Raw genomic sequence first — 14,476 nt, 5'->3', positions numbered from 1 at the left:
ACACAGCACTGCCCTCGTCTTGTCAGCTTAGCCAGGTTAGCTAGGACACAGCACTGCTCTAGTCTTGGGGTACATGTGCAAAGTGTGGTAGGTGGTTCGAGGCAGCCTCTGCAAGAGGTATCGACTGGAGGTGGAAATGGGCCTGGGAAAGATTGTGGTAGAAAAACTCTAAGGCACTGGCCAAGAGCAGGAAATCCAGCTGGGTGCTAGTTCATGCTTAGGAACAAATGCAAAGTACATTAACAACCACCACAACAAAAAGGCATCTTTGAAAAAGGTTGAGAAAGTGGGAAAACTACAAGAAAACGTAATGACTCGTTTAGCAGAGGTTGCTACTTGTAATATGGCTGGTGTACGGTCAATTTTTCTGCATTTTACACTACTTGGATTATAGAGAGAATTGCACTCTAGTTTTTATAATGTATTAACTTTCTTCTAACAATGTTTTGTAACTATTTTTAATCATTAGACCTATTTCTGAACCTCTTTCTAAGAACATGTTATCCTAGGAACTCAGCATATTATAATGGAGTTTTAAGCACAGACCATGAAAAAAACTTTCAATGTTATATTCAAGTGTTATTATAAATTTTGTGGTAAATCCACGATGATCTCTTGAGGTTAAAAGTATGGGAATGAAATTCTTAGGTAAGACAGAATACAGTTTTAACCTTTTCTGCTATGAATTTTCAAGTTGTCTTTCAGAAACTTGTGACAGTTTCCTAACATTTGCTGTAGAACACTGACTTTTTTTGTTTGAGACAGAATCTCACTGCTGTGTGGTCCAGGCTGGCCTCTAACATAATCTTCCTGAGTCATGCGATCACAGGTTCCTGTTACCTTGCTTGCTTAGCTTGTTCTTGCAGTGCTGATAACCGAAGCCAGGACTTTGTGCATACTGGGGAAGGACTCTGCTTCATCTCCAGGCTTGGTGGGAGGGCTTTCTTTTCAAAGAAGGCGTTTTTATTATAAAAGCTTTAAAACATTTTTTGTTTGTTATATTCAAAATAGGTTTCTTTGTCATATTCATATATGTAGATCATTGTACTTTGTTCGCATTTTCTCCCCTCTCACTACTTTTCCCAGTCCCTCTTCCAAGTTCCTTCCCATTTCTTCCCTCCCAAGTACTCGGCCCTCTGCTTTCATGCCGTTGCGCATACCTATGTGGGTAGATGCATATGAAATGTTAATTTTAGACTGGGCATGCAAAGAAGCTGTCTTTGCCGTTAGACTTTTCAAGGGGTGCGCCTGCCTGTCATTTTAAGGTTCAGAAAGTAGAAAGCAGTAAGGAGCCAAAGAAAAGTAAGCTGCCTTTGGGTAGATTCTGTCATGGCCAGGTGTGTTTCAACTTCACAAGAATGACGGTGTGTGTTTAATGTTCAGTCTATTGGATAATTGAAAATTTGAGGATGAAGATGGAAATTCCGAACAGTTTTCCTTTACTGGTTCTCCCAGATATTAGTATTTGGCTAAACCAAGCACTTAAAGGAGTCCGAGATTGCCACGGGAATGCGGTAGAAAATGCTCATCTTCTCACATTGTTCCATCGGCTCTGCAAACTCCTGTTTTTCCGTATTCGCCCTATTTTTGTATTTGATGGCGATGCTCCACTGTTAAAGAAACAGACCTTGGTAAATATCTGATTTTATTTTCTCTTTAGACACCAGTAGCAGTTTTTTTCATTATTATTTAATTCAATTACAATGGTTTCCCTTTCCTTTCCTTCCTCCAAACCTTTTCATATATCCCTCCCAACTCTACTTTAAATTCATGGCCTCTTTTTTCCGCCAGTTGTTATTCCATGCATAAATATATATGCATCTATATTTCTAACTATAACACCTGTTCAGTCTGTATATGTATGCCTGTATGTATCTTTCCTTTTTTCTTTGGGAAGGGAGGGTTGTTCAACACAGGGTTCCTCTGTGTAGTCCTGGTTGTTCTGGAACTCACTCTGTAGATCAGCTGGCCTCCAATTCAGAGATCCACCTGAACTGGATCCACCTGCTGGGATTAAAGGTATATGCCACTACCACCCTGCTTTTATGTATATTTTCAATGAGCAGTTTTGACATGTAATCAACCTAATTTCAGTTGGTTTTAAAAATTTATCTTTAACAGCTTTTTGGGGGATTTTTTTTTTTCTTTTTCTTTTTTCTTTTTCTTTTTCTTTTTTCTTTTTTTTTTTTTGAGACATGGTGTCTCTATGTAGCCCGGCTGCCCTGGAACTCCCTATGTATAATCAGGCTGGCCCTGAACACACAGAGATCCGCCTGCCTCTACCTGCATTTAAAGGAGTACACCACAATGCTAGGCTTATAGCAGTTTATCTTTAAAAGCTTTCACAAGAGTGAGAGTCAATGATTAAATTTGTCTATTAACTCAAAGCCCTAGAATTAATTTTAGATGGTCTCCATTATGTCAGGCTGGGTTCCTATTGCTCATTAAGGAGCCCCTACTTAGGAGATGGGTGAGAGTGCGTTTGCGTGTCCTTGGGGACAGAGAAATAAAATGAACAACAACAACAAAAGTACTTTCAGAACAACAACAAAACTGAACTTGACCAGGTTATCTTCTGAAATGTTTTCTGTGGGGCAGCACTGTCCCAGTGAAAGTGTCTGCTCAGCTAGATATTTATTAGAAGATCTTTTTATACATGCTAAGAATTTCTTATATTATCTTGAATTCGGGAAGACAGAATTACATAAAAATAATAATTTTTGTATTATTTCAAATTGATTTTGGAATAACGTATAAAATTTAGGTTCTTGGTGGTACTGAAGTATATTTACAAGAAACTGACACTAAGCTGATCACTTCCCAGGTGTGCTATATATAGGTGATTTTTAGGCAAGTGATCTGTGTGTCCTGTGTAACCCAGAACCTGAAGGTGGTTATCGGCAGCAGTGAGAAGGAAGCGATGGAACAGCTGTTGTCCCTAATTTCAGATGATGAAATGTTTTTAGTAGAGCATCATCAGAGTTGAAACGCCACACACTTCATTTTCACAGGCAAAGAGAAGGCAGAAGAAGGATTCTGCATCCACTGACTCAAGAAGAACGACAGAGAAGCTTCTGAAAACCTTTCTGAAGAGACAGGCTCTGAAAACTGCCTTCAAAAGCAAAAGGCAAGAAGAGGACCACAGTGGCTGCAGATACTCACTGCAGCCACTCCAATAGTGTCTCTTTTTGTCCCATTTAATAGGAAGTCAAGAGAGGAGTGTGCAGATAGCATCGGACTTGGGAGTGTGGAATTGTAGCTATTGAGAAAAGTTATATTGCTTCCTCTTTTAATGAACTAGTTTGCTGATTTATATGGTTTTTTTTTTTTAAGCGTTGCAGGGCCTCACGTGCTGGGCAGGTGCTCTTCTATGGGGTTCACTGCAACCCGACTTTACTTTAATAGAGCCCTTCCTGATGATTGTTGGGGCTGTATCTGAGGAGCTCTAGGGACTTTCCCTTTCCCTTCACAGGGACGTTAGTTGTGACAACAGAAGCTTAGGGGAGACTCAGGCCTGGGGAGGTCAGCTACTGTCCTTGAGTGGGGTTTGTATAACTAGTGGAAGGAGAGGAATGACTCAAAATACATTTCATATGATTGTTGAAAGTTATGTGTGCTTTCCAGAAATGAAGCGCTACCCAGTCTTACTCAAGTTCAAAGGGAGAATGACATCTATGCTTTGCCGCCTTTACCAGAGGAAGAAAAACATAGGTAAATGTTTAACTACTAAAGAATATCACTTTATAGGGACCAGGCAGGTGGCTCAGTTAATAAAGGACCTGCCACACAAGTATGAGGACCCGCATTTCATCCCTAACACCCACGTAAAAAGCTGTGCATACTGGCACCAGAGGCTTATAATCTCAGCATTGGGGAGACCTCTAGCTGTTCCTTGGCAGTGACTTATAGGGAGGTATCCCTTACCTGCACTGAGATTTTCATTTAATATCTCTGTCTTCTAGGATGACTGTCCATCTATCTGTGTTCAAACTCCTCCATTTTTAAAAATTACATATTTAAACTAACTTACAAAGTACTGGGATTCGATATGATTTTTTTAAAGATACCTTTGGTTATCCTCCTGTACCTTGACCTCTCCCCTTACTCTTCCCCTACCCCTGCTTAAACTTTTAACTCTCAGTATCCCTCATGCTTCATATCATATGTATTTATACTCTTTTGTACTCATGCTGACCCTACCTGCTTCTAGGTTCCTTCCATCTCTCTCACCACCAGGATAAATTACCACATTTGACGTACTTGTTGATAGACACGTGGGCACTTCATATTTCTCACTGTACTTAACTTCTCTGCCCATGTGGCTGCCGTGACCTTCCTGCCTGCATTCTTAGCACCTTTCTAGTTGTTCCGTGAGTCTTGCTCTGCTGGTGGTTAGCCCTCAAGGTGTCTGTGTTTGAAGTGTTGGTGGAGGAGCAGAAGTGTAGGCAGTTTTTTTTTTTTTTTGACCCTAGCCTCTCATTCTCTTCCCAGGGGCTTCATGGCAACAAAGCAGATTTTTGTATCAGCCATTTCTTTCTCCACATTGTTGTCATGACTGTCTCAATAGCATCAAAATTTGTTTTATCCTTGATCTCATGCCTTTGCCTTAACTCTCCACCTTCCAGTGCAGTCTGCTTTGTCCTCTACAATATATTTATAGCCCAATTATGGTCGTTTTCTTTCTTTTAAACTTCATGGTATTTTTATGCTTTTTTTTTTTTTTCCCCAGTGCCTACTCTAGTCTGGCCTGGAATTTGCTGTGTAATCCAGGCTGGCCATGAATTTATAATGTTCCTGCTGTAGCCTGGTTAGTGTTGGGGTTACAGGCCTATATTACCATGCCTGGCCTAGCCTGTCATTTCTTCAGAATAAACTTTCAGATGTTTAATCACTCCTCTTCAGCCCCATCACCTGGTCTCCTTACTGTCATAAGCAGATTTTCCTTTCCTTATTTCCAAATGACTGTAGAGCTCAGTTCATGTGGCTAGAACACTTCCTTGCATGTACCCTCTGTTATATCTTACATTTGGGTCCTTTGTTTATTCATAGCAAATCCACCAATGTAATTTGTAGGAGATTCTGGAAAGCTTCCATGGCTGTCTGTATTAGTTACTTTTTTATTTCTGTGACAAACGCATGACCAAGGCAGCTGGTCAAACAAAGTGTTTAATTGGGCATATGGTTCCAGAGGGCTAGAGTCTATTATGGCAGAGTGAAGGCATGGCAGTAGGAATAGCTGCGAACTCACATCTGGAGCCATAAGTGGAAGGTGTAGAGTGCACTGGGATGATGGGAGGATTTGAGGCCTCAAACCTTGACGCTTATAACATGCCTCCTCCAACAAGGCCATACCTCCTAATCCTTCCTAAATAGTTCCACCAATTAGGCACCAAGTGTTCAAACATATGAGCCTGTTGGGGTTAATCCCGTTTAAACCACCACAGTGTCTGAAGCTTTTTAGATGATTTACTCCTTAACTCATCTTTAGCCCCCTTCTCTTCCTTGTGGATGGGGTTAGGAATTCTTACTGCAGCTGCTACTTGCACTTGTCCCTCACCATACAGTAAGACCCTGGAGTCACAATTTTCTCATCCCACTCACTCTTGTAGACCTTGAGCGCAAGAAATGTTTGTAAGTATTTGTTAAAAATCATAGATGTTAAAATTGTTTTCTTGACTTACAGTTCAGAAGAGGAAGATGAAAAGCAATGGCAAGCAAGAATGGATCAAAAGCAAGCTTTGCAGGTACTCATATAACATGGGAATTCAGAATAGGTTTTGTTATTGGAAATGGTGAAAATGAGTTATCCTTATGAGGTAGGATGGTTTATGGAAGTTCCCAATAAGAAGTAAAGGTAGGTGCCCCTTTTACCGTGTGTGTTTCTGATTGTATGTACATATATGTATATGTCAAATCCACACTTACCTATGCCTTTCATACACTTGTATATTGGATTTGGCCTTATTATTATTATTATTATTATTGAGTTTTTGTTTTTCTTTGTAGTCCTGGCTGTTCTGGAGCTTACTGAATAGACCAGGCTTACCTTGAATTCAGAGTTCTGTCTTCCTTCAGTCTCCCACGGGCTAGGATTAAAGTTGTGCAGTACCACATCCAGCTTCATTATGCATTCCTATATATTTTTTAATTAATTAGTTAATTATTTATATTGCAAATGATACTTTATTCAGTCATTGTCTTTACAACTGAAGCTCTGGGAATTCAAAATTAACATCCTTGCTCATGAGCTTCTTAAACACACCAGAAAAAGTTTCGACCTTGTGCTCCACACTGTTCTGCTGTGCTTTGTCTAAATGAACCTTTATGAGCCCGCCATTGGGCTTCACTATCTTGGTGCTTAAGGTGAACATGGCTTTGTCCTCATGGAGCATTGGCTCAGAAAGAGCATTTCTATATATTCAAAGTAAGCTTTTTTTTTTTTTTTTTTTTTAAGAGATAACTGATTATTCAAAAAGTAAATAGTAATAATAGGAACACATGCTTATACAGATTATAAGAATACTTTCTTGGGGCCAGGAATATAACTTGTTGATAGAGTGCTTGCTTTGTATGCATAACACTGTAGATTCATTCCCCATTGCCACAATTAAATGCAAAAACAACAGTCTTTATATTTAAAGCAACTTGGAAGATTTTGGCAGATATATATATATATATATGCCTATATTTATATTTATGTTTATGTTTACTCATGCCTGTGCATGTGTTCTAATTATTTTTTGCAATGTAACATAGTGGTATAAAAGTGGCCATTTTTATCACTCTGCCACACTGCTTGGAGTCGATAAGCCCGGGGAGGTGCTTCTCTCATGGGGTCATCCATGTAGATGCTTTCAGGATGTAGCTGGGGCTGAAATTACTTCATGTGCTCCTTCACCTGCATGCTCGATGGTTGGCTGTGGCCATCAGCTGACCTCAGTGAGGCTGATGGCTATAATTTCATGTAGCCTGCATATGGCCTGTGCTACTTCCTAGCACAGGGCTCTACCAAGGGGAAAGAAACATCCAAAAGGAGACCCTCGGCAAATTGCCTTGCTTTGGACATTGTATAGTTTCCTTTCTACCACATTCTTGGCTACATGTTTTCAGCGCAGTACCTACAAGGGAAAAATGTCAAGAAGAGACTCAAAGACTCTGCTCATGTGGTAGAGCCATCACCATGCACATCAGTGAGTATTGCCTTTAAACACTGAAGTCACACAGATTTTACTTCCGTTAGTAGCCTTGGCTGGCCTAGAACTTGCAATCCTCTTACCCTAGTCTCTCAAATGCTGGAATTATATATAAAGCACCACCACTCCTGGTTCTTGAACAAGTTTTTTTTTTCCTTTAGATTTACTTACTTACTATTTTTTTTATGTGGTGTATGGGTGTTTTGCCTGCATGTATGTCTGTGTACCACAAGCATGCAGAATCTGTGGAGATCAGAAAAGGATGTCAGATTGCTGGGAACAGATCTCTGTGAACCATCATGCGGGATGTTGGCAATAAAGCTTTGATGCTTTAGAAGAGCAGCTAGTGCTCTTAGTCACCGAGCCACCTCTCTAGCCTCCTTTGTGCAATTTTTTATTTTAAATGAACTTTTTTTTCAAGCTTAGTATGGTAGTAGGTAGCATTCTTTGACTTCCTAAGGTCTTATTGTTTTGGTATGCCTGGTAGAAGACTTTTCTGCTAAAACCTTGGTTTCTTTCAACTTCCTATGGCTCTGCATTATCCACACATCAGGTGTTAGCAAATGGTGTTACTGAGGATCCTGTGGTCAGGACTTCAGTGTTCACGGGCCATGTGATTTAGGAAAATTAATTTTTAAGGCATTATTTAAATTTCAAAATATAAAACTAATATAAGTATAAAAATGGCTCATATCCACAAGTCTTCTCATCTCATGGCGCTTACACTTGTCTTCTTCAGTTTAGGATCCCCATACCCATCAGGGTCTTGGTATTTTTCAAATCCCTGCTCAGGACATCTGTCTGGCAGGGTTTTCTCCATCTAACCCATAAGAATTTTATCCTTTTTGTTTCCCTGATTAGACTCATCAGATCAGCCTGTTGGATGTTCTAACAATTATCTTCCTGATATGCCTTGCTGCACTCCTAAGATTAAGGCACTTACATACATAGTTAGCACAGTACCCAAAGTCTTAAAGCAGGGCCAGGGTGGTGTATAAGTGCCTGGTAAGTAGTTTGCTTTGGACTGAATGAACAAATGAAGGGACTGATTGCTCGTCTGCTTGTTCACTATGATGCCTGTTATAGAATTTATACTCTATATGTAGATTACTTAGAGCTATATTTATAATGGAAACACAGTGTTTGTAACAGCAAATAGACCTAAGTGGGTAAATATGAATTTAGTGATGCTAACATTTTATTCCTTATAGGAAGAATTCTTTCATGATCCTCATGCCGTAGATATTGAGTCTAAGGACTTCAGCAGCCTGCCACCAGAAGTAAAGCATGAGATCTTGACTGACATGAAAGAGTTTACCAAGCGAAGACGAACATTGTTTGAAGCAATGCCAGAGGTAAAACAGCCAGCAGTGCACAGTAGCACACCAACGCTTAGAATTAAGAACTTCAGTAAAGCCTCACAGAAAGAAGAGGAAAATTGGCAAGTGGTACTTTAGAGAGAACCCTAGTTGCAAGGGTACAGAGTCTGTGTATCTCAGGCCACACGAGGCCTGGTTTGTTTATGCGTTCACTGCAATTCATAAACACTCCAACAGATTCTCTGCACCCTCCAACCAACACGAGGTCTTTTCTCCCGTGTGTTCTCAGCACCCTGTAACATGGTATTTTAGTTCTCAGCATAAAACATGCCCGTCCTGATCCTGGCTACACCCACAGCGGGTAACTCAGTGTCTCACACAGGAAGTGCCCAGCACCATATGGTTCTTGGGCTAGTTCCCAGAAGTCACTTTAAATGTATGACACACAACATACATTATTTACAAAAAGGAACTGTGACATGGAAAAGATTTCTGACTTGAAATTCCAGATATAGGCTTGTGTGTGTTCCTCTCCTTTGTGACTAGTGGGAACAGGGTGGCCTAAGAATAGTAACTTCAGAGTCACTGAAGTTACAGGTTTGGTGTGCATGGTCGTGTGTTGTTGAATTTGTCCTGATCATGTTGCTGTTGATTACGTAATTAGTGCCCCCACTGAGTACTTGCTGTCTTTAGTTCCTGACGCGTGAGTTCTGTTTCCCTTCCTCCTGCCACCACCTCTGTTGACAGCAGTTCTCCTCATATGCTGAGGTAGAATGTAAATTGACAGCAGTTGATGTAGTTGTTTTGTTTTTGTTTTTGCATTTTTTTAACTTGCTGTAGACTTTGGAATACTTTTTTACTTTGATACCAGAAAGATGAAAAAAGCCAGATATGTCAGTCATTTCTGGTTTTCTATGTAGCTAGGGTAAAAAAAAAAAAAAAAAAAAAAGGTACATGGAAATGATTTTATCAAAATTTTTGGGTACAAGAAATTATTTTTATTTTGAGGGGGAACAATTCATGCTCCATCTGTCTTTCAGCCTTGTTCTTTCAGAGGTGTGCAGATTCTCTGAGTATTACTGATAGAAATAGGGTTGAGTGGAGTGAGAAAGAAAGGAGGAAGATAGCACCTAGTGCTTTTCTCTTTTTCTCTGTGCAACTATGATGCCACTAAGGCTAGGAGGCTAGGGTGGATCCATGAGGAGAGAGTTCTGAGTAGTCCAGGATGGACTGTGGAGTGACTTATCCGTCGTGCACATGATGTTGACATGAGAAGATCCATGTGTAGCAGGGACAGTCATAAGTCTACTAACAGAGTCAGTTTTAGTCAGTCGTCTGTCTGGGGTTTCCCGTGTGAGTCTAGTGTTAAAGTCTCAAGCTCATCATTCGCAGACTGGATATAGGAAAATGTCTCACTGGATGCCTGTGAAGGTAAGTCAAGGTGGGCAATATAAAAGGACTCAGAATGCCTTCAATGGGAAAGGCTTTATTCATGTAAACTACGGTTATTAATACCTCTGTTTATTTACTCTGTGTGTTCTGTGGACCAAGGACATTGCAAGGCACTTCACTTGTATTTTAGAAGGTTGTGTTTCACTGAGCCACCATCGCAAGTCGTACTATAGCTATGTAATCTAGCTCAGAAAATGATTTTTAAATGAATAATTGAATAATAAGATCTTTCATTATTTTTTTTTTGTTTGTTTATATCTTTGTTTTTCAAATATTTTTAAAGGCTATTATAATGCCATCTGTGCTAACCACAGTAGTTTGGAGGCAGAGGCAGGAAGATTTTCACAATTTCAAGGCTAGCTTGATTTATATCTATATAGTAAGTTCCAGGCTAACTTAGGGTACATATTGAGAGACTGTCTCGAAAACACAAAACAAAAAAATGAAACCCCCTTAGTTTTCAAATTGTATTGGTATGCTACGAAACTCTACCTTTTGGAAATGGGTTGGACAGTGATGGTATTATCATCTTAATGTAATCAGTAATTTTGTTTATTTTGTCCCTAGGAGTCTAATGACTTTTCACAGTATCAGCTGAAAGGCTTGCTTAAGAAAAACTACCTAAACCAGCATATAGAAAATGTTCAAAAGGAAATGAACCAGCAGCACTCAGGGCAAATCCAGAGGCAATATGAAGATGAGGGAGGCTTTCTGAAGGAGGTAGAGTCAAGAAAAGTGGTCTCTGAAGATACCTCACACTACATCTTGATAAAAGGTACCAGGCACCGTCATTGATTTGACAGCTACAAATCATGATAGGGATGCAGTGTTCTCCTGCTGTCATGCCTGCAGTGATGGGCTGTTTCTTCTGTGCCAGTCAAAGCAGAAACACAGCATATGAACACTTCTGTCAATCAGGGGAGCTGTGCTCTCTCCTGTTAGGTCTTATGCAGGTGGCCACAGCTACTCTGTGCTTATTTTGACGGCCATCCAATTTCCAGAACACAGCATTTTGTGGGGTCTCTTTCCATCCTCACCCTCCTTCATTCTTTCTACCCCCTCCCCTCTTGTGACATTCCCCTTTTATGATATTGGTGTGTGCGTGTGTGCACCATACGAAAGTCTCATTTAGGGCTGAGCACTCAGCAGTTGCTTGTTCCGGAACTCTGCGTTGACTGTCACCCTCTTCAGGGAGGAACTTCTCTGGCCCAGGCTAGCGGCAACAATAGGCTTTAGGTACAAATGTGGGATTTACAGTCTCAGGCATGTCTTCCCTCCTGTGGAGTGGACCCCAGATCCACTGAGCAGGATATTGACTTGACTGCAAGGTATTCTTGCCACTGCTGCACTGATGTGTGTATCCTGTTTGTCAAGTCAGGATTGTAGCACACAGGAGTCCTACTGGGAAAGACTTGATAATTTCTCACCCTCAGCAGCCTGTCTGGTGCCTTTCAGTCCTGCAGAGGAGGAGTAGCAGAGAGGAGGCATCTAGCTCACTTCCAGCTTCACTTTTCTTTGTCCTGTGTCCATGGTGTGTGTGTGTCCTTTGCAATAGGATTTTACCATCTAGTTGTGGATAAGTAAGAGCAACAGTAATGGACTGTACTGTTTTGGGGCTTCTTGGGCTGTCTGGTCAGAGACTCATGGGGAATGTCTTGCACTTGGCACTAGGATTTTTGTTCAAGACCCCATGGCTTCTGAGAGCAATACTATCAACTCATGGAGGGGACTTCCATTCATACTTTTTTTTGTTTTTTGAATTGTGCTTTTTAGTTTATAGAGTGGTGCATTTCTGTGTGGTGTTAGCATATATTTTTGGTTTTGATTGACCCTTCCCACCTACAACCTTTCCTTTCTTCTATTCCTCCAGTTCCTTCCCTAGTATGCCCCCTAGTATGCCTCCGATCATATGGAAAAACCTTACTTTTAAAAATGAGAGAAAATGAAATAATGCAGAGTCTTCGTATGATAGAGAAAACAGAAGTTGAAATCATAGGATTTTAGAAGCGGACATGAGCTTGAGTTCCAGTTCTGCCACTTAATTCGGGAGCAAGAGGCCTAACCTCTGTGATTCTTTACTTTCATCCAGGCAGGTTGAGAACATGATTATTTCTGATACAGTTTTGTTCAGTGATGCAATATCCTCTTCTGGCTTCCTCGGGTACCCACAAACACATGATACACACACACACACACACACACTACACAAACAAACAAATGCATAAATAGTAAAAATAAAGTCACAACCTGTAAGGCCAGATTTGAATTAGGCCGTTTCACACTGCCTCATTACTCTACATCATTAGTTTCAGCAACTGTATCAAATATTTTTCTATTTTCTTTATTGTTGCTTTTTCTTGGAGGGGGTGTTTTAAATTTTTTTAATTTCAGCTTTTATTATAAAGAACTTGGTTCAACAACATTTTTCAATTTTACTGGTCATTAAAATAGTAGAAAGATCATTTTATTAATTTAATTTTATAAATTCACATGCGTGAGCACTAACACCAGGATTTGATTTCTTTTCCTTTTTTTTTTTTTTTTACAACACAAATAAGAAACAATCTAAAATGAAATCATGTTTTATGAAATGGATAAAAGCACTTGTTTTACTCTTGGCTATCTAGTGTCAAATCAAACGTTAAATCTAGGGTACTTTGTGGCTCTTGAGTTCTGGGAAAAGACATCCATGATAAAGCCAGTGGAATCTTGCTTGGGTAGTAACAGCTGTACTTAGCCTCTAATGGATTAGCTACTACAGAGCCAGTCATTTTAGAATTAGTGAATGGATTCAATAAAAATGTCTTACTGTAGTTATGATCCAGGATTCTCTTGTTTATCTTCCCAGAAATGCATTGTTACAGAGTGAATTGCATAGTGAGAAATGTTTTTATTTCTCTTAGGTATTCAAGCTAAGAAAGTCACGGATGTGGATTCAGAATCTCTTTCTTCTTCCAGCAAAGAACACAGCATGTCTTTTGACTTGAAGACATCACCCCATGAGAAAGTGAAGCCAGAGAAAGAGCCGGAGGCCACACCCCCTTCTCCAAGAACTTTACTGGCTATTCAGGCGGCCATGCTGGGAAGCAGCTCAGAAGAGGAGTCTGAGAGTGGAGAGGCAAGGCAGTCTCGGGAGAGGAGCTCGCGGGCCACTGCAGATTCAGGCTCCATATCGCCGCAGACCCTTGCAGCTATTCAGAGAGCTCTGGAGGATGATAAAGATGGGAAAGTGTGTGCCAGGAGTGATGAACTGGAAGTGAGAACACTGTCCGGAAGTAATCCAGACCAGGAGCACGTTGATGGAGTTCCAGTAAGAGGTGGCGGTGCACCATTTGCCACAGTTCCTCCTTTACCCAGTGTGACTGTGGTAAAGGAGTACGTCGCCAGCTCCAGCAGTGAAAAAGAACAGATAGCGTCAGCACATTCTCTTAGTACTGCTTATCATCCATGTGATTCTCCAAAACAACAAATGCCACTTACTCCTGGGGTGAATGAAGCCTCTCAGATAAGTAGTGAGTGTGAGGTTGAGAGTAGGCAAGCTCCCCTTCCAGCAGCATTCCCAGACGTTCCATGCAGTTATGCCTCTGGGCTCCTCAGTGCAAGGGAACCGACCCTGGTACCTCCAATAAGAACCCGTACTGATCAGAGGATGGACACACACTCTGAAGAGCCTGAGCTGCAGAAAGGTCTTTACCTACCTGAGAGTAAGTGTCTTTCAAGTGATGATGAAACAGAAGGTGGACAAAATCCTACTTCCCAAGCAGGGGATACAGTTCATGTCCCTTCAGAGGCAATAGCTAGCTTGGAAAATGCTTTGTCTTCTAATACTGAAGAACATGGAGATAACCTGAAAACCATCCAGCAGCAGGAGATGACTGAAGCTGCTTCCAGGGAGTTGATTTCCATCCCAAAGCCCATGGAACCAATGGAGGTGGAGTCTGAGGAAAGCGAGTCTGATGGTAGGTACTCTTTTAAGGGGATGGAATGGGAGGACTTCATGTCTGTAGAGACTGAGAGACCCTATAGTGCAGCCCTGTTTTGCTGAGGAACCAGGAAGAAAAGAGAAGTGAGCTTTCCAGGGGAACACAGCCAAGATGGGGATGTTTTGCTGGGCTATCCTTAGACTCTTGAAGATTTTATTTTATTTTACATGTATGGGGGTTGTGTCTATGCACATATGTATGTGTGTACCCACAGAGGCCAAAAGAGAGCATCAGATCTTGTGGAGCTGGAGTACACATGGTTGTAAGCTGTGCACTGGGAACCTAATACTGGACCTCTGCAAGAGCAGCAAGTGTTTTTAACTGCTGAGGCATCTTGCCAGCCTCTGTCCTTGGTACTTTTAGAGGTAGGGAGTATCATGTTTGGAGAAAAGAAAGCTGAATTTCCTTTAGCTTTTGTTTACTTTTTACTTTGACATAATTACAGAAATTAAAAGACTGAAGAAATAGTGTAGAATACTGACTGATTCACACCTAAGCTAAAGGCCGGTATTTTGTCCCATTTGTTTTA

The 14,476-nt window shown here is 40.8% G+C and overlaps 1 protein-coding gene across 1 annotated transcript in view; it reads left to right on the top strand.

Moving 5' to 3' along the window:
• Window positions 1–14,476, top strand: part of Ercc5 (ERCC excision repair 5, endonuclease) — a 37,932-nt gene that overhangs the window by 4,255 nt on the left and 19,201 nt on the right. Inside the window, exons 2-8 of the mRNA XM_055605409.1 lie at window positions 1,456–1,631; window positions 3,012–3,127; window positions 3,625–3,711; window positions 5,684–5,744; window positions 8,405–8,548; window positions 10,532–10,739; window positions 12,868–13,923. Coding sequence (XP_055461384.1) covers window positions 1,456–1,631; window positions 3,012–3,127; window positions 3,625–3,711; window positions 5,684–5,744; window positions 8,405–8,548; window positions 10,532–10,739; window positions 12,868–13,923 — 1,848 coding nt within the window. The remainder of the gene's footprint in view (window positions 1–1,455; window positions 1,632–3,011; window positions 3,128–3,624; window positions 3,712–5,683; window positions 5,745–8,404; window positions 8,549–10,531; window positions 10,740–12,867; window positions 13,924–14,476) is intronic.

This window comes from Psammomys obesus, unplaced genomic scaffold (assembly GCF_907164565.1).
Source record: "Psammomys obesus unplaced genomic scaffold, mPsaObe1.curated_primary_1811, whole genome shotgun sequence".
NCBI classification, from domain to species: Eukaryota; Metazoa; Chordata; class Mammalia; order Rodentia; family Muridae; genus Psammomys; species Psammomys obesus.
Note: the sequence above shows the minus strand (reverse complement) of the source record. Positions and strands in the feature narration are given on the sequence as shown.